Source organism: Channa argus, chromosome 14 (assembly GCF_033026475.1).
Source record: "Channa argus isolate prfri chromosome 14, Channa argus male v1.0, whole genome shotgun sequence".
Lineage (NCBI taxonomy): Eukaryota > Metazoa > Chordata > Actinopteri > Anabantiformes > Channidae > Channa > Channa argus.
In genome coordinates, this window is record NC_090210.1 from 23,009,466 (window position 1) to 23,029,867 (window position 20,402).

Consider the following 20,402-nt stretch of genomic DNA (forward strand, 5'->3'; position numbering starts at 1 on the left):
GTTCAGCACTGTAGCCAGGCTGACTAAGAGCCATAGTTCTGTTGAGCCTAGTATACCCTTAACTTTGAGCAGCAATGACTTTATGACTTTCTTTACTGATAAAATTGCAGCCATTAGGGAAAAGGTTCACCAGATCCTCCCTACAAATATTACAGATAGATCTTCATGTACAACAGCTCTAGAATCCTCAATAAGGCCCCAATCCATCTTAGACTGTTTTTCACCCATAGATCTCACTGAGCTAAGTTCAACTATCGCCTCCTCAAAACTAACAACATGTCTTTTAGACCCTGTTCCAACCAAATTGCTTAAAGATGTTCTACCTTTAATAGACACATTCATATTAGATTTGATTAACTTATCTTTAGAAACTGGCTATGTACCAAAGGCTTATAAAGTTGCTGTAATCAAACCATTACTTAAAAAACCCTGTCTTGATCCAGGTGATTTAGCCAACTATAGACCAATATCAAATCTCCCGTTTATTTCTAAAATCCTGGAAAAAGTAGTTGCAAAACAATTATGTGATCACCTTTACAGGAATAATTTGTATGAAGACTTTCAGTCAGGATTTAGAGTTCATCACAGTACAGAAACAGCACTGGTAAAAGTCTCCAATGATCTTCTCCTCGCTTCAGATAATGGACTTGTGTCCGTACTCGTCTTACTAGACCTTAGTGCCGCATTTGACACCATTGACCACAACATTTTATTACAGAGACTAGAACATAGATTTGGGATTAAAGGAACCACATTACATTGGTTTAAATCTTATCTGTCAGACAGATTCCAACTTGTTCATGTTAATGATGACTCTTCTTTATGCACCAAAGTTAGCTATGGAGTTCCACAGGGCTCTGTGTTAGGACCAATACTTTTTAATCTGTACATGTCACCTTTAGGCAAAATTATTAGGAAACATTCCATAAACTTCCACTGCTATGCAGATGATACCCAGCTCTATTTATCTGTGAAACCAGAAGATACTAACCAATTAGTCAAACTTGAAGCATGTCTAAAAGACATAAAGACCTGGATGTCCTACAATTTCCTACTTCTAAATTCAGACAAAACTGAAATCATCCTCTTTGGGCCTAAAAACATGAGAAATATGCTGTCTAACAATATAGTTACTTTAGATGACATAACTTTGGCCTCCAGTACTGCGGTGAGGAACCTTGGAGTTATTTTTGACCAGGATTTGGCATTTACGTCACATATAAGACAAATCTCTAGAACAGCCTTCTTCCACCTACGGAACATTGCTAAAATTAGAAGCATCCTGTCTCAAAGTGATGCCGAAAAACTGGTCCATGCATTTGTTACTTCTAGGTTGGACTACTGTAATTCCCTACTTCTGGGGTGTCCTAATAACTCTCTAAAAAGCCTTCAATTAATCCAAAATGCTGCAGCAAGAGTGCTGACTGGATTAGGAAAGAGATCATATTTCACCTTCACTAGCTTCTCTTCATTGGCTTCCCATAAAATCTAGAATAGAGTTCAAAACCCTCCTCCTTACATACAAAGCTCTTAATGGTCAAGCTCCATCATATTTAAAAGATCTCATAGTTCTGTATCGCCCGATTAGACCACTTCGATCCCAAAATACAGGCCTACTTGTGGTTCCCAGAGTTTGCAAAAGTAGAATGGGAGGCAGAGCCTTTAGCTATCAAGCTCCTCTCCTGTGGAACCAGCTTCCAATCCAAATTCGGGGAGCAGACACCCTCTCTACTTTTAAGACTAGGCTTAAAACCTTCCTTTTTGATAAAGCTTATAGTTAAACTGCTCACTCAACCTGAACTAGCTTTTCTCTATACATTTACTTGTCACTACTGTATACCATTAATTCTATATCCTACAACCTGCACGATGCTTTGTTGTTGCTTTTTTGTTGTTTTGTTGTTGCTTTTCTTGTTGTTTTGTTGTTGCTTTTTGTTGTTGCTTTTTGTTGTTTTGTTGTTGCTTTTTTGTTGTTTTGTTGTTGCTTTTCGTTGTTGCTTTTCGTTGCTCTTTTCTTTTCTTTCTCCACTTTCCACTCACCCCAACCGGTCAAGGCAGATGGCCGCCCACCCTGAGCCTGGTTCTGCTGGAGGTTTCTCCCATTAAAGGGAGTTTTTCCTCTCCACTGTTGCCTAGGGCTTGCTCAAGGGGGATTTGTTGGGTTGCTTCTACATACTTGTGTAGTCTGGACTTTATTCTGTAAAGTGCCTTGAGATGACTTTGTTGTAAATTGGCGCTATATAAATAAAGTTGAATTGAATTGAAAAGTTGAATGTCACGAGGGGCAACGATGAATATTGCCAGCCCAATTTTTACAAACTAAATCCTTTATACCAAAGTTAAAACCACTCAGAATCCAGACCACTCTCCCAAGTTTGGTTTAACTTTAGAATTGGCCATAACTATTGATGATATGTTGTGGTCTCTGTACACCTTTTGAAATCAGAAATATGGTGACGCGGGGAAAATCCTGTACATGTCATTGTTAGTTAGGTGATATGAAAATGTGTAACATGAGTTGATCCACATTACATAGGGTTACATGGGAATGCTGCAATTTTGTGAACATTATTATGGCAGCTATTCCATTTCCACAGTGACTCATTACAAATGTATTGATGCACATACAGTTGCTGCGTAAATTAATTTGTTTCATAATGTATGACAGTATACAAAGTACTGTGGTTGAACATCACTGAGCCTTAATATTTTTTTGTATCCCAACGTCTGCTTGTGGAACCACTCTCTGTTTACAACCACCTGCTTCTTTAAAAAAACCCAAATCTAATTCCAGGTGCACACACATGCAGTACACACTCTCAAATGATCAAACATACACCTTCAAAATGGGGAATCCAGTGTCATCGTTCCTGGTTAGTCTGCTCTTGCTTCTCTATCCTAACCAATGACTGCTGCCAGCATGACCGTTATGAGCTTAATAATACCAGCTGAGAGTTCAGTAGTTCATTGCTCTAATTAATAACTCTGTTTGCCTGGTTTCTCTGCCGAGGCCTTTATTCTGCTGGGGGGTATCGTTCGCAACAATTTGGGGCTTGCAGGCATCGCTTGGTGCTTGTGACTTCTTGGGTGTAAACCAAAAGGAGTAGGAGGACTAAGGGGGTCCTGAAGGGCATGAATTAAATAAACTGCATCAGCTGTAAGATGCAGATAAGGACACTGGCAATGGGGGGGAGGGGAAAAAAAACCATGACCACATATAAACTGTCAATGTTGGTAATGTTATGAAAGTTCCAGTTCTGTGTTGCTAGGTGGGCGTTAATGGAGCTGACACTTTCTTTTTTATCGTAGCTGATGGATATGTTAATATGATTGCATAAATGGATTAATAATGTGCTTTTCAAAAATGGGCTTTATGTTCAGAATCCTTTGGTTAATATCTTGGATCCAGTTGCAGCAGAAACATAAAACTAGGAGAATATATACATCTATTGGTTACTTTTTAAAGAAGATTTTACCAGGATGATTTTTTTAAGGAGTTAATTAGCTCATCTCTTAATATACTGAGCTGATATACGTATTTGTTTTGCTAGGCTCATATGTTGAAAATATAATATTTACTCAATTTAATTTCAATGTTTCATTACTTAGTGTGGTGGCAGAGTGATTGGTAGTTTCTGTAGTTCTTTTCTCCCCGTGCTTGCATGAGTTGCGTCCAAAGATGTGCATGTTACATTAATCGGTGACCTTAAATTGCCTGTATGTGTGAATGGTTGTCTGTGTGTTTCTCTGTGTTGGCTCCGAGATGGACCGCAGACCTGCCTCTTGCCCAATGACAGGTGGCATAGGCTCCAGTCCCTGTCCACAACCCTGAACAGTATATATGCTCTTGTGTCCCTCACATTTTCTGGAATGGACATAAGTTATTTTTTTGTCATCATGGATGAGTGTAGCTTAAGAGGCAATGTTTCATATCCTCTCATAAGAAGAAATCAGATCATCACACGATTGCATTGAATTCAGTTTGAGTTCAGAATAGCTTCATTGTGTTGTATAAGGAAATGTGCTAATGTCCTTTTCTTATTTGTTCAGAGTGAGCGTTTCCAGTCAGGGATGCCTCCAGACTATCGTTCCAAGACTCCAACTTTGGCTCAGAAGTCATCTGCCTCCAGCTTCTCCCCTCTCTCATCTCTGCAACCTCTGCAGAAGCAGAGACCTCTGGCGAACCAGCTTCTCGTCACGCAGGCTGAGGGTGACCTTCTGCTGGGTGCCCTAAGGCGGTATCTCTCTAGGTATCTGTCCATGCGTGGCGGGGGGGTGAGCCCCGAGCTGCACAAAGCTCCCTTGTCCCGCCTCAGGCCCTATTACAGCAACAGAATAGAAAATTCTGGGCTCAAGAAAGAGAGCACAAAACCCAGGCTTCTGAAGATGGGAAGAACTCAAGGGTCTCCAGTCAAGGACCCACTCACATCTGTGGATGGTACGTATTTCAAGGTGCAACAGGACATGTCATTCACTTGCAAGCATATCTCATCATCCAGCCATCCCAAATTGTCATTGTTTGATGGACTCAACCCTTTCATTAGAAAGTTTACTGGAAATTCAATTCACAAGGACAGCACTGAAAACTATTTATTCCATTTAAATATTGTTGCACAGCTAATTGAGTCACTGCCGGGGAGCCGGGGATCAAACCAACAACTGTGGGATTGGTGGACGACCACATTACCTCATGCACCTGTTGGCAATTAACCTTATCCATTGTCAAATTCACCATTAGCGGCAATTACTTTTTCAGCCCTCTGTTGTCCCTCTTCCAACATTTGAGACGTGTTGCTGCCATCAAATAGAAAACGAGCTAATATTTTCCATGAAATGGTAAAATGTGTCAGTTTCAACATCTGATATGTTTATATTCTATTGTGAATAAAATATGGGTCAATGCATTCTGTTATTAATTAAAGGTAAACATCCTCCCAAATTTTTGGGAATTGGGGTTTTAAAGGTTTGTCCACTTAATATGTAAATTTTCAAATGAGTCTTTTTCTGAGCACTTCAAACCCAAAACTCGTAGTCGTGTTTGTGCCTATCTGATGAATGGAAGTTAAATATTTGTTCTTTTCGCTCTGTCTTGTCTCTACCAACTGCTGAGGAAAACCATTGACTCTTTAGCTTTGACATGCTCCACTGTGTTCACCAGTTAGTCTCTTACTGTGTCAGAATAACTGTCCTCTTACCTTGTGTCTGCTGCAGAGAGGTTCATCGAGGATGTTCTGAAGAACGTTGGTAGGCAGCACATGGATGTGGACAACCTGACACCCAAAGACCTTGATCAGTTGTCCAGCCTGATAGCTGATGCTCTGCAGGTCGTCGACCACGACCAAGGAGTAAACAGGGGCCTGACTCAGGTTAGACCTGGACCCAGAGACCTGGAGGGGGAACCTATGGGTGGGGAGGAAGAAGAGGAGGCTGCCAGAGATGAGGAAGAGGAAACACTGCTGGGGAACGCTCCTACACTGAAACCACAGGGGAGCACTCCCATAGTGCCTGCAGCACTTCAAGGTAATTTTATAGTGATTCAATTTGTAATGTTACACGGTTAAAATATTACGCAAAAGCTGGAAAGCAAGTCTGTTGTATGTACATAAATGTGTAGGTTGGTTTAAACGGCAGAGCAGCTCTCAGATAGCACCATGCGAGAGTGCAACATGAAAATCAATGTAGAAATAATAACTCTGTATAAAAACAGCCGTGTTAAATGGTCCGATGTCCACGGAGACCACTCTGCCTGAAAATGCAGACCCTACAGCTAAAAATAACATGGTACAGGGACAAATCAGGGCCTTTAAGTACTTGCAGACTTACAATTAATTAAGGTTTTCTGCTGTTTTTCTCAGTAAAGAGAGAATAATAAAACTAAATTACTACTGCAGCAAAATATTAAAGAAGGATAATTTTTTGCAATTACCAACTGTCCTTGAAATTTGGAGCACCACAATTGATGTTTAGCCCTTTGTGCCACGACTTAGAGATACGATGTTATCTGCTGCTTCTGTTTGGTTTGATTATATGATTAAGTTTTTTTTTTTTTCTATCATCTCACTGGTAAAAATAAATTGCATAAATACATTTGCTCTCTTTCTCCCAACAGAGAGCCACATGAGTACAGAAGAACCTAATGTGGGGGTCAAGGTAGGCATTTAGATTTTGGTAAGAAAACTGCTGACATTTTGTCCAATTATGTAATATTCTGCCTTAGGAGGGAAATGAATCCCATGGCTTTCAGTTTTCAAAAGAATTTTGATTGTGTTTGACATCAGCTACAGAGAAAAAAAATTAAGTAAACGTCCTGAGAATGTAGCAAGATACTCAGTATTCTTGTGAGACAATGACGTGACACTGAGGTTACGCGGAAAGTAACTCAAAGCAGGTTTTTAGAAAGTTTGGGAACTTTTCAAAATACTTTTCTCTTTGTCCAACTTTTTTTCTCTCCATTCATGTACTGTTTGGAGAAGAAACAGCAAATCACTGCTGATGTATAATTCTTATTAGAGATGGTTCAAGTACACTAGCGCAATACCATTGGGATAAGGAACTTTTACCTTAGTACTGTATTTGAGTACATTTTTGAGGTTTATCTACTTGAGAATTTTCTCCTACTTCATATTTTGACTTCACCACACTAGAAACAAATACTGTTGTTTTACTCCAACATTTTATTTCAGAAAATAGTTACTTGTTAGATTTAGATTCATAAAACAAAGCAGTATAATCATCACCGATCCCTGTTGTAAAATTCACAAGCTTCCCAGAAATAGTAAAGTAATTCATATAGCTGCTAGATTCAATATATTCATCCATGGTGGTGATTATGTTCAGCTTTTGTTCAAATACTTTTAGAGAGATGAATTATCGCCACGGAGGATGACGTTTATGCTGCAGTACTGCAATACACAAATGTGGTTCTGTTTTTCAGCCCAGCCTCACGGATATAAATGGGCCAGACAAAATCGGACCTGTCAGATATCGCATATTAGATTGATCGTGTAATTGAGCAAACAGCTCTCTAAGGCAGTCTGAACATTATCACCTGCATGATGTTATGATTTATTGCAGGAGTGTTGCAGTAGTTTTATCTGTGTGTACACTGTGAACTGCCAACGGTGTTTTATAGAGGTCCCAAAAAACAATTTGAAATTGTAGACAATTACATTTGGTTTGTGCTAATGGAACAAGTTTAATAAGTTTTTGGCTCACATAGCTTATGTTGGCTTTTGGATCTTGACAAGACAAGCAATTACCCCGAAGCTAGCGGCAGAGGAATAATAGCACATTATAGTCACATTCTGTATAAACTCCGACAGGTTGGCTGTGCCTTTTGATTCAAGGCAATTATTTCTTCATGCTTGCAGCTGTAGATCGCCGACACACTGACATCACCGACGGGAAAACTCCCACGAGTTCACTTTCAGCAGTTTAGACAAAAGATCTTGATTGAACAAAGCCTCATTACTTTCGTCTGATGTCAGTATAGAGATTTACCTCTATCTAATTAGTCTCTCACATGTCTGCCGACTACAATGTCCATGTTTTTAGACTCTTATCCATATGTGTTAAAACCAATAAATATGCTAATTAATATAGATTTTCACAGATTGAAAAGATTCTTACTAATTCTTAGCATTAACTGAAAAAATTGGGAACTGAACAACAGTAAAACATACATAGCTTCAGGACATCGTGGCCATTTTGAATCCCTTACATACTTTTTGAAGCTTTAAATATTTAGGGGAAGAACAGAGCAGCCATTGTTTTACAAAGATTGAAAAATGTTTTTTGACTTATACTTTCACAATTGTAGTATAATGGCGGATTGTGATGTCAAGATTTTCACCTTAACAGGTGTAACAAGTGGATTAATCAAGCGCAACCAACCAGTCCTGAGAGGGGTTCTAATCAAGCAGAACTAATAAAATGTACACGTGGACCTCAGCAGTTCTTTTTGTTCTCCCTATAAATATTTCTCTTTTTCAGCCTGACACAGGAAACCTCTTCAGCAAACTCCTCGCCTACCTGGACCAGACTTCCTTCGGTTCCTCTCCTTCGGCAATAAATCAAAACGACGTCCCCAGTGGCCAACAAGTGGGCCTGGAAAACGTCCAGAGTCGGACCAGTGGGGCAGGAGGGACTGTGCAGAAGAAGGATGCCACCCAGTCTGTTGAGGAGGTGTCGGAGGTTGAAGGTTGGGTCAAGGAGGTGGCGCCCCCGCCGGCTTCACTTGTGTATGAGGAACCGCACAAGAAGACGATGCATGTTCCCGATCTTCAGCTGGACGTCAAAGCCAGCAAGAAGGACGCTGACGAGGACGTCTTTGGCTACGTCATTACGGACAAAGAGTGAGTACAAACTCCAAGAAACATTTTTAAAGAAAATAAGCAAAATGCAAAGACATGTTTGATAATGGATCCTTAAAGAGGCCATCATTTCAAGTTTATCAAATAATTACTTTAGAAATGTATAATCTTAATGTATCAGTCAGTGTCATTGTCCACTTTTCTGTTGTATCGTCTTTCTGTAGCTGGGCATATTCATATGATATTTTTATTTATTTATTTTTTACTTTTATTGTGAACAAGTCAGTTAACAGTCAGAACATCTGTTTCTTTGTTGCTGCTCTCAAAGAAAAAAATCGGTTTCCCATTTTGCATCATGTGACAGGTGCAGGCCATTTTACTCACATGGGGGCAGATTTATTTTCAAACTGATTTCTCTGCTCTTCAGTTTGAAATCGAAAGCATTCTGAAAATGCTTCCCGTGTTTGGATTTAAAGCTACTTTGCAGATCCGAAGATCAGATTACTGAGAATCTTCACTGACCTACTTTACAGATCTTGTTGCTGCAGTAGGTGCAATTGTGGCTAAAGGCCTTTGCGCCACATCGTTTCCTTTCCATCTGTCCACGCTGTTTGTCATTCACAGCCCCAATTGTTACTTCATACAGGAAAAATACCTTTGCTGAGGTTACACCAAATGTTGTTCACCAGCTCAATGGGCTTTTGGGGTCTTTGCAGACCTGGTATGAGGATTCGTCTCTTGAACCACTATTTCATTACCAGAAGATCCATTCCACCATTAAATAGAAGCTTATTTGTGGTTGTGGTGGTCTTCAAAAGCTGTGTTCAGTACTGCGGGATGTATGAGTCATCCATTAAAGAAAACACCATGTATTTCAAAAACAGAAGTTGTGGTGTCGCTGTGAAGCAAATAAGTTACCTTTCATATTTATAAATTAAGGAACATATCCATTCTGCAGAAAATTACAGGAAGGAATAAAGCACCTCTGACAATACATTTTACATCAAGGCACAACTTTACCAGTTTACGAGCAGCTGAATTTGAGTTGGTGGAGAAGTCAGTCGCCAATCCCGGGTTCACCTGCTTGATCCACAGCTGCTCCTGTCCAAGTGTCAGTGTTCTCTGGCAAGACACTGAAGCCCAGTTTTCTCCCAGTGGGCTCGGCCTACACTGTGTGTATGTGTGTGTGCGCTTTGTGTACACACAAGTTAAAACTGCAGACCGTCTGTTTCTGAAATTCAGAGTGTTGCTCTGATTATGGGTGAACAGCTGGAAGGCTTAGTTTTCACTGCAGATGTAATAAGTCTTCAGTGCACTCTATCCTTTCACGGTGACTTTACACTGGGTCTCTTGACATTTCTGCGAGATTGCTGATCTTCAAAAGGACACCAAAGTTGTTCTTGACCCTTGGAAAAATGAAAAAATACCCTTTAAAAAAAAAAGACTCATCCCTCCCGGTTTATTTTAATACAGAGCTTCTTTTGTGGTGGAACAGTTTCACTATGTAAATCTCTTAATATTTTTAATTGGTTTTGGTTACACCTGTGAACCTACAGGTTGGAGTAACTTTGGTCACTTTCTTTCTTTTTTTTCTGGATCAATGTTGGGGTAGTTGCAGCCTGAATATACTCGTCCATTGCTTCCATAGATCTCTGTTGTCCAAATACCGTTGAACACATCTGCTCTACTGGATGAAACATTACTTTATTTTAAAACCAGTGACCCTATTTTTAACAAACATGGCACCAAAGACCAAGGGTCTTTTTTTTTTTTGTTTTTTTGTTTTTTTTTTTCAAAATCAAGAAACACCATCCTGCAAAATGGTGTGTCTGGCTGATTGGTTCCAATAGTTTTTGGAAAACAGAGGTCTATAGCATTAACAAATGGGTGAATCCAGGCTGACCACTCAAAAAATGTGAGTAGAACAGACTCATTTTTGGCTTAAAGGGCAACTTCACCAATTTTCAACTTCTTTGGCTTGAGTTTAGGTTGCAAATGTACATTAATGCTTGTAAATGTCCCTCAGACTTCCCTATTAAAATATTCCTCTGGTTCCAACTGAGAAACTCCTCCAGTGAAAGGACATAAATAAATCCTAATCGGCATTTCTTTTAAAGTCAAAATATCCATTGACGGTTAAGATTTAATGTGTTAGTGTCAGTGAGGACAGTTGTTCCGGAAGGTACTGGGGCCAGCCATCTGGTTAAATCTGGTTTATCACTGTCCATAAAACCACAATCACATCAGTTATTAGCTTCACATGTAGCTTTCAGTTGTGAGAGTCATCACTAAATATTTACAATAGCCCATAATTGTATTAGCTTTATAGTTTACTGAATGATTCATCCACTCATACGTTAACGCTTTTGATAGATATTTCTGATCGCTAGTGCATTTGAGATGGTGCTGGCTGTACATACTGATGCTCCTCGTCAGAAGACAGATGTGTTTTAATCGACTTTGTGCTGAATCATAGTATCCTTCTCAAACACAGCGCTGTGGTGATAGAAATAGAACTGAGCATCTGCACAGGGCTACAGGCGTAATAAGATTAGATGCAACGCTCTGACATTTTGGCTACATGGCAGAGGTGAAGGCTGATGGCAGGAACCTACCAGCAGCCACCTCCTGTGGTGAATGAGGAGAGGGAGGAGGAAGTGGAAGTGGGGGGATTCATCACAGCTGGAGGAAAACACCTGCTCTCAAACACACTCTCTTTCATGTAGCCGCAGAGGCCCACAATTTTTAGTCATCCTCTAACCTTTAAATGCTTTCCCTCCCACACAGCTGATAGAAATCATAAGGCACACTGGCTTTTGTGATCTTAAACACTTATTTAAAAAGTGCAAAAATCAAAGGTTTTCAAAATCTGCAAAACTGCATTTGGCTCTAATCTGATTTTAATTCAGTTTCTACCCTGGTTTCCTATTGGCTTTTGCATCAAAACCATGTATTAGGTGCTTATCAAACACATTTTCATTCACAAATTGAAGAACCAGGAAGGCTCAACAGATGCTCTGGTTCTTTAGGTGAAACGGCCCTGTAGAGGTTTGGAGGTGACAATATTTTGTTTTTAATTATTTGCCCTAAGTACTTTAATGTAATTTTATAAATGCATTAATTTACCGTATGTTTATGGTTCTGCCAGATAAACATGGAACTGCGTGTGCGCTTATCTTCCAAACCAGGCTTTGCAACAATTGTCTTATGAATTGTCTGAGCCTAAACCAGTTTGATTTGCAGACAATAAGGGCCTGTTCCTGTTCAGCTAGCTCAGCTAAGGCAATGTGTTATATTACCATGATATTTATATTATTTTTTTTTACTGCATTACTCTCACACAGCTTATGGCATCTCCATGAGTACAGTGACCAGCATCTCTAAAAGCAAATGTAGCTATAATGGCTGCTTGTTAAACATTTTATTACTTAAATTAGGTTTTGTTTAATTACCTCATCCATAAAGATTAAGGTTTTTCAGCTAATATTATAGCATTTTTAGCGCACCAGTTTTTTTTTAATGCATTTTGATGATTAGAAACGTCTTGCAGTAACGGCAAAACTAAAAACAAACCCTGATAATCAACTTAAAGTGTGTGATTCTCCAGAGGAATCCATATTTTGACTTACCGAGAATAAAACTGTACAGTTGTGGATTTGTCCGTCAGTGAGTGAGTGGGTGTCAGGAGCTGGAGCAAGGAAGCAATGACGGCAGATGATGCCCATTGAATACATTTTCTCGGCTAAACCAGGTCCACTCCTCGTGTAGTGCCTCATGCTTTTTTCACCCTTAGTCCAGGCCTGTGTACGCTTTTTACTGCCTCCTCCTGAAACACACACTTTGAGTGAGTGACCAGCTCTACACTGCTGTTGAGAGCTGAGGTTATTCACCTGCCACCTTGGCCATACAAGTCTGACAAATCAAGGGGGCTTCATGGCCAAATGCGGCGCAGCGGCCATGGGGTGATTTATGCTTTTGCAACACAAATGCATTCACAAGCATTTTTATGTGGGTGTCGTCAACTAATCCTTTAATCCAAACTGTATTACTGTTCCAGTGGTGTTGCATTTTACAGAACACCACTCTTGTATGAGGGCCACTGCCTGCTCTGGCCTGTGCTGGTCTGCTGTGTGTCCTATAGGTTTGCAGGTTTTCTATTTTCTCTGTTGATCACCAAATTATGTCTCAAAAACAAAGCTTCTCAATATCTAGAAAAAATACGATCATTTAATAAGTCAAATCCTTCGAAGCCTTAAATACCAAGGTATAGTGGAGTCTTGTTAGTCAAGCGTCTGACTAAAACCGAATCATCACTTGAGACCCCAACCTTTCCTGTCTTCTCCAGCTGTTTTTCCTGCTCGCTCTAATCAGCCATTGCGCTCACAGATATGTATTTTCTGGTGCTCGAACTCTGCTCTTACAAATCTATCCCTACACATGGTCGTCTTCAGGGGAATTCTTGGGAGCAGGCTTGAAGAAAAATAAAGATCAACTGGTTTTATATTTGATTTCATAACTTTAAATCAACTGCATTAGTGTTATTTTGATCCTTGTGTGTGTGTGTGTGTGTACTATCCATCAGAAGTCAGTCTTTGTATTGCAGAATGCTTCATTTCACTCATGGCACTATCGGTAGTGAATTAGTGAAAAATCCCCCCCATTCATGAGTTGTACATCAATCATTGGATGAACCATGTTGATGAAGAAGCAAAAACCTTTTGGTCCACAAGTGGTAGTCATTTTACCTTGGTGATAAAGTGTTGATGATCTGTGGTTGCAGTATTGTTACTGAATGGGAAGTGTCAAAATAAGAACTTGGCAAACAAAATTTGGACTGGGGGGAGAGAGTGATGTCATCTCCCCCGCAGACAGATTGATTTTATTAACAGTATTAATAATGGGCTGACGGGGGGCCTGGTGGCTCAGTGGTAGAGCATTGGGTAGAGCAGCCCAGCCTGGAGCCTGGATTAAAAATGGAAGGGTTGTTGCAGTAAGGGCATCTGGTGTAAAAACACACGCCAAATCAACGTGTGGAACATGTTTCGCTGTGGCGACGTCTAAAGGGACCAGCCGAAACCTGCTGATCTTTGAATAATGGGTTATACTAATGATTTAGCTGGTGAAACCAGGCGGTTCTATGTAAAATCAGACATTCGGGACTGACATGGCTATATAGGTGATATACTGGACAGAACATACTGCTGAAAATGATGTAGGCTATAATTCAGCAGCAGCTACTGTTTGAGGGGGAAAAAAAATCCTGCTGTTGTAGAAGGATCAAAAGCCAATGGTACTGTATGCTGCAGAGCTAGTGTACTAGCTGCTGTGAGGTCCCCTGGTGCAGCTATCTGCATTCAGGATCTGCAGGCAGACAGCGTGATCACGGGTGTCAGATCTGAAGCAGCTGCTCTGTGTTGTGGAGGACTGACTCATACTGTGGGCTGTTGAAGCTGCGGTCTGCTCTCCATGCTCAGGAAGTGGCAGGATAATCACCGGCTGTCAGTTACGTTTCATACACACCGTATGCAATCCAGTTTCTTAACCACAATTCAACCAGAGTCAACTGTTCTGCTGTGAGAAAAGCTGTTTGTTTTTTTTTTTGTTTTTTTTAAGGAGCTTAATCAAAATTGTAACTCAAAATTACAAAAAGAAATCCAGTGATCGCTAAGCACCAAAGAAAGTAAACAGCTGATAATTAAATGTGTCTAAAGTGAGTGATTTCCACAGTTTGGAGAACATGTCTTTCAGTTATCCTCCCTATCTTTGCAGCCAGTCATCTGAAGGTAGCAACGGATGTTGAAGGAGATCTTGTGTATCCAGCAGGTGTCTGGAGGAGTCTCCTCTCTGCATTTGAATTCAGCCGAAGGAGTTGAAGGGAGGTCAAACGAGTCCACAGCAGATAGAAAGCAATTAGCTTGGAGTTGGGATATTGAGCTTTAATCATGAACGAACACACACACACACACACACACACACACACTTCTCTCCTGCTTGCCCTATGCATGTATCTAAACTTTCTTAATTGACTATTTATTTTGGTGTCCCTCAATTTTTCCACTGATGTGAGTCCCCCCACTTTCTCTCTCTTTTTTTTTTAAATAAGCTCATGTGAGTATTAACAGATGCAGTTTCAACAAAGTATCCAAAGTAAAAGTCCATTTAAACTTTCATCTAGTTTTGTGACTATTAATGCTTTAAAATCATTTCTGGAAGAGAACAACAAAAGACTAGTGTAAAAAGTTAAAAGACTAAGAGTGAGAATTCAAAAAGCAAGGAAAAGGATGAAAGGGACAGAAGGGGACATGAATGATGTCTGGATGAGCAAACTGACGTCTTTACAAACGTAAAACATTAAAACTAGTTCTCTCAGAGCTTGGTGAAAAGCTCGTGTGTTGAACGAACTGGGCTCAGTTGAAACAAACCTGTAACCGCACCCTGTGCTGCGATTTAGCGTCCGAAGTGTCTAAACATGAGCTTGACTGTAGTGTGTACAGTGGAAAAAACGGCGTAGAAACGCTGTTCAGTTGGCGGCTAAGGAGGCGCTGGCAGCAGCGTGACCTTTGACTCAGGAAAGCAGTCGGTCGTCTCGCTCTAGAAGGTTCAATTTGGTTGTTCCCTGAGGCTGTTTATTCTATACCCAACTTTAGTTAAGTATTCGCAGCAGTCGCTTTCCTTGTTACGTTGACCTAAACTAAAAACATTAACCTGTTGGCACTGAATGTCTTTGTAGTGAATGAAGTAATTTGTAGACTGTGTACGGCTTCTTCTACAGTAGTTAAAGTGCTTTGTGAACAAATTCAAATTCCTTTCAAATGCTCATTACAATTTGAGCAAACACGAATGTCCTTTATTTCATTATTTGACGACGTGCTTTAACCAGAAGAGCAGTGGATCAGGAGTCGAGGTGCAGTTGTTTTCCTTTAGCCCCATGTGGCTCACATCTACAGACTCTCATTGTGGGAAACTGTACAGTCATTTACCAAATGAAAGGACTTTGGCAGAGTTGGCGTTTAAGGCTCTGACCTTGTCACTTCCTGTCAACACACACTTAAGAGCTTGAAATTAAGGAGTGGGCAGTGCTGATAACAGGATTTCTACTTTCGACCTTCCTCACCTCCTTCAGTATTCACCTCACCGCCCTCTCTGCTTTACACCTGTCTGACCTCACCTGGGAGCTTTTGAGGAAAGGCTGGAATGTCTTATTTTCTTCCTGATTTCTCTTTGGGGCTTTTACTTCACTCTTCACATGCCTGATATTACTCTAAAATGTCCTCAGATATATTGTATGTGCTCACATTACTTTCATCATTGGACATATTTGCTGTTTTTTTTTTTTTTACTGCTTCTTTTCTTAGTTGAGGTTCCCAGGATCTGCCATTTTACACCTATAAGGATTAAAAAATCAGCGTAGGAGTAAATTCTAAACACAGTTTGAATGATTTCTCTACAAATTGTAGTTTTTTGCTATTACGTTTTGTAGTAATAAATACAAAAACTAAAACTTAATACAAGCCTATAAACTGCCCTCACGTAATTTTTTTTTTGTCCCTAATAACTTCAGCAGGCGTCATGTAGCAGAATTTAACTTTTTATGAACTACTGTAATTGAATAGGAAACAGATTTTATTTGTATTTGGTTTTTTTGATTTAAAGAAGAAACGCCAAGTAAATTGTGGGTTACACAGTCTATAGCAAAGCAAATGGATGTAAATCTATTATTTTACAAATGTCCAATGAAAAGCAAGGTGACTAATCCTAAGTTTCCCAGAAAGTTGGAGACTTTTTCAACTAATGGCTATTCTTGTTGTCTCTCTCTCTCTCCACCTTCTCCTGTCTTTCCTGACCTCCTCACCCCATCTCCTCTTTTCTACTCTCTCTTCCCACCTGCTCCCTCCTCCTCACCGTCAAATGTAGGCTCCAGACGGACGAAGGCCTGCACCTGTTGGCGCTCCTGGCTCGCAGGTCCAAACTCCAGATGACTGACTTTGCTGATCTCTTGTATGTACTTGTATAACTTAAAATTTCATTTTATCTATCGGTCACTATAAAAGTGGCCACATTACGTTGACATCTATCAAAGTTAAAGTGTTTAGTTCAAAATTCCCACTTTGTTGTTTTCCTCTTACGACACTTTTATGCTAAACGTTTAGCTTCATTTTAGCTTTAGATACTGATTTGAATACATTTTTGAGCAGAGACTGAACTTTGGACCCCATCCCTTCTACTGAAAGAACTCTAAAGCTACATTATGTAACTTTGATATATTTTTAGTAGAATAATGTTGTGAAACTTGCCTCAAGGTAGAGGGTTCTTTCAACAGCTCCCATAAAGTTACACTCAGAACATCACCAGCAGCAGTGCACAAACATTCCCTCCTAAAATTGTGTGTGTGTGTGTGTGTGTGTCGCCCTTCTTACCAACTGAGCATTTCAACAATTTCTGCTTGACTAGTAAGTTCTGCAGTTTCTTATTAATTGTAATTTCATAATAATACCTAAAGTGCTGTGCAAAACCTGGAGGAAAGTTTTTTTAGGTGAGAGCTTAGCAAAGCAGGAAGAAGGTGCAGAGTGGATTGATCTTAAGGCTGATGCTAGTTTTAAGCTAAGTAACACATTATAGCTTCAAGCAGAGATCGCTCCATGATGATCAAATAAATGCACGAATTATTATTTCTAATTCTCCTGAGCTGAGCGCTGTTCTACTGTAAATGCCCAAGTCACAGAAGACTCCTTGTATTCATTCTTATTATAAATTTTATTTTCGGCACAAACAGGAGCGTTTGATTTTGAGGCAGTGTCAAAGAGTCAGTGAATTCCGAAATAAGGACGCTATTACTGTATCAATGCCAATTTATTTTACCGGTTTATTAATTTGTTCTTAAAAATAATGCAATACAATTTATTTATTCCATTTAATTGTCAGGAAAATAGATTCAGGGCAAAAATGTTATTAAAGATGCCCATGGAGTTTAGCATCATGCTGTTCTTCGCAACACACGTTGCTTGTGTGTGTGGCTGTATGAAAGTTTGTTCTTTGAGGACATGCTCTAGTAATATTGTCTTTATGACTGTAACAATACACACGATGAATTTGTCACCTCCAAATGTGTTGGCTCTGTGGAACAGATTTTATTCATTGCCATTTTTGACCAGAACATGTTCAGCTTGTTTAACAATTTTCATAGCAATATATTATTTCGAGTGGCAGGTTTATAGTTGTAATTATTTTCCACCACACAGTTGGACAAACAAATGGTTTATAGCTTGAGGAGATATATATTTTTGGGGCGGGTAGACCCTTGTTTTTTGGACCGCAGAAAAGAGCAGTGAACAGATGGAGGACTGGATTTTGGCCTTACATAGTAAGCATCCTATGAAGTGACCTCTTAAAATCCTGTATTACCAGCAGGACGTGTTACAGCAAGTGAAATCTGTTTCTGATCATATAGGAACTGACACTGAAAAAATGTCACGTGTGCCAACTGGCGACTGTTTGTAGTCACTACCACTTCATAAATATGCCAGGTTTTCCTTCTATTGGGGGCAAACAAGTTAAAGCCGTCAAATAAAAAAATATATCATAGGGTTGTAAAGATCAGAATTATCAGTGTCTTTATGGAGACTTTCCATTGACTTGTATTCATTCTCTCTTTGTGTCCTTAATCCTCAAATTGGCATCACTAACCCCAATGGAAAACCATGTTTATAACCCAAAATGGTAACTGTTAACGTTGTTCAGGTCACTTGGATTGTAAGTGAGCTGCTGGTACTGGGTCAACACACAGTCAAAGCTCCATCTGTGTGCTCAGGCATTTTAATGTCCTTCTAAAACACTGCCTATGGACATGAAGCCCTGCCAGCTGTCACACAGCTAAGCAGTTGAATGAATTTAAAAATTACATTTTCAAATAGCCTTGACATTTTGAAATCACAAGGATGTCGAGTCGCAGGCTAAAAGTGCTGTAGAGGCGAACGTCTATAAACTGAGCTGTGTCACTTCCTGTGCGGACCACCACTGCAAGGACATCGCCTTATTTTCATGCTCTGAGGGGGCAAGGACAGCAACGGGAGCTGCTCATTCGCATTATTGACATGTTGGAGTCAAGCCACTGCTGACTGCAATCATTTATTAATGAGACTGAACTCTGCCTGAACCCTCTTTCTATCTGTGCCTTCCTGTGTCTCTCCTTCATCTGTCGTCATCCATTTCTCCAGTCTTTTTCTCAGCTCCTTCTTCTTTTTCCCCTCTTCAATCTTAGCTTGTCTCGGTCTCCTCTCTCCCTCGGTCTTTGTCTGCCACTTTCAATATATCTTTCCTCGGAGTTGTTGCTATATTTTCCCACCCCAGGTGACTTTGCAGCAGGCTGTGAACATTTTCAATGCTGTGAGCTGCAACATCAAAAATAAGTGCTGCTGCTGTGGCTTACAGTCGAACACACTGGGGATTAGACAGTAGAGACTTTGTATGTGTAAATAACTGTTTCTACAGAGGTCTCTGTGGTCACGGTTGAAGGAATGTATGCAACTACTGTAGGGCTCAAAGGTTTTGATATGAATGAATAACCTACAGGAAGTCAAACATGCAAGTGTTTAAAGTTTTGACCATTTGCTGACAGATACTATACAGTAACAGACAACAGGTTACAAGCTGTTGCTGCTGTTTTTGTTTCAACATTATTGATAACGCTGGCTTTGGAATGATTTTTAGCTGGGTGCACACTGGCTTCTACTGGGTGCAACAGACAGTTGGAGTAAATATAATTGTGATAACTTTGTGTTTACACGCTGAAGTAAAGTTGACCACATGCCACTTCCACGTACCTCATATTCTAATGCTTAACAGAACTTGTTAGGAAACTAATCAGACCTGTCACATAGAACAGTAACATGTTCTGTCTCCTCCCCTCCAGCTTTTATGCTTTTCTTTAACACAGGCTACAAAACGGCTTTTTTATTTTTGCAGTTGTTGCTGCTCGTCCCTATCGCGAATCTTCATGCTGTGAGGATTAAACTTTTCCTACAGCACCTAATTTTGTCTGATATGCTTATACTTTATCTGTCTTTTCTCCCCGTTCGAACCCCTCCAGTTTGAGAGCCACAGCTATGTCCTAATTATAACCCTGCGGTTCAAGTGTGTAGTTTATGTGGAAAAATGTCACAATGAAGTACGCTCTCACACTCATGATTGCAGTGCAAAGTGGACTCAACCATTCCGAAAGAACTGTGGATGTTGATGAGACGGCTCACGTAACAAAAACAAAAGGGCAAAAAATTATTAAATTGAGAAATCCTGTTAAAATGCTCCTTCTTGAAGCTGATTTGACGTTTGACACCTGCGTTAAGTATTAATTGCTTTTATTCTGACAAACGGCTCCCTGAGCGTTAACACTTACAATACTGTGTGTATTATGAAATCATTGTGTTCAGAATCATTTTGGATATTTTATCTGTTAACATGTTTGCAGAGCACATTCTTTACTCTATTAAACACGGATTTTTCATTCACACTCACTATGTCAGCGTTGATTTTATGAAATGTTTGTTTTTAGAGAGGTTCTGCAGCAGCTGGTTGAAACGTCTTACGCTGCTAAACTAATAGAAATGCTGTAAAATGCTGTTAGGTTGAGTGTATATACAGTATATCTGAGTGTGTGCTGAGGTTTTTATGTGATAAGTTTAAAAACTTCTAAACGGAGTTAAAAACCAAATTGAATCAAACGGGGACGGAGGAAAAATTCAGAATTCGCACGCACTTGTGGATGCGTGTGGAAAGGTGGGGATTGGATGGCTTGAGGTCGTGCGATGCGATACGCACACATCCACTCAGTCTTTCCACCCCCACTACCCGCTCTCGTTGTTTTGCAGCACCTTGTCTGCTACATTGAGTCCCTGGGTGGCCCAAACTGTTCTCCTCTTCTAATGCACCTTTTGTCTTTTGTTCTTCTATTCTTGGAATAAAAGGTGGTGGTGGTTGGGGCTGGGGGCAATATACACTGCAGAGAGTGATGGATTGGAGACTGAGAGAGTGACCGAGAGAGACATAGAGATGTATAGAGAGAGTGGGAGAAAGCTGGGGGTCTCTCTTTTGTTG

The 20,402-nt window shown here is 40.1% G+C and overlaps 1 protein-coding gene across 2 annotated transcripts in view; it reads left to right on the forward strand.

Moving 5' to 3' along the window:
- The window catches only part of LOC137098885 (receptor-type tyrosine-protein phosphatase N2-like), a 189,526-nt gene that overhangs the window by 36,382 nt on the left and 132,742 nt on the right, over positions 1–20,402 (forward strand). For both annotated transcript variants that reach the window (XM_067475576.1, XM_067475577.1), the window contains 5 exons: positions 4,051–4,438; positions 5,212–5,520; positions 6,110–6,150; positions 7,993–8,354; positions 16,227–16,310. In XM_067475576.1, coding sequence (XP_067331677.1) covers positions 4,051–4,438; positions 5,212–5,520; positions 6,110–6,150; positions 7,993–8,354; positions 16,227–16,310 — 1,184 coding nt within the window. The remainder of the gene's footprint in view (positions 1–4,050; positions 4,439–5,211; positions 5,521–6,109; positions 6,151–7,992; positions 8,355–16,226; positions 16,311–20,402) is intronic.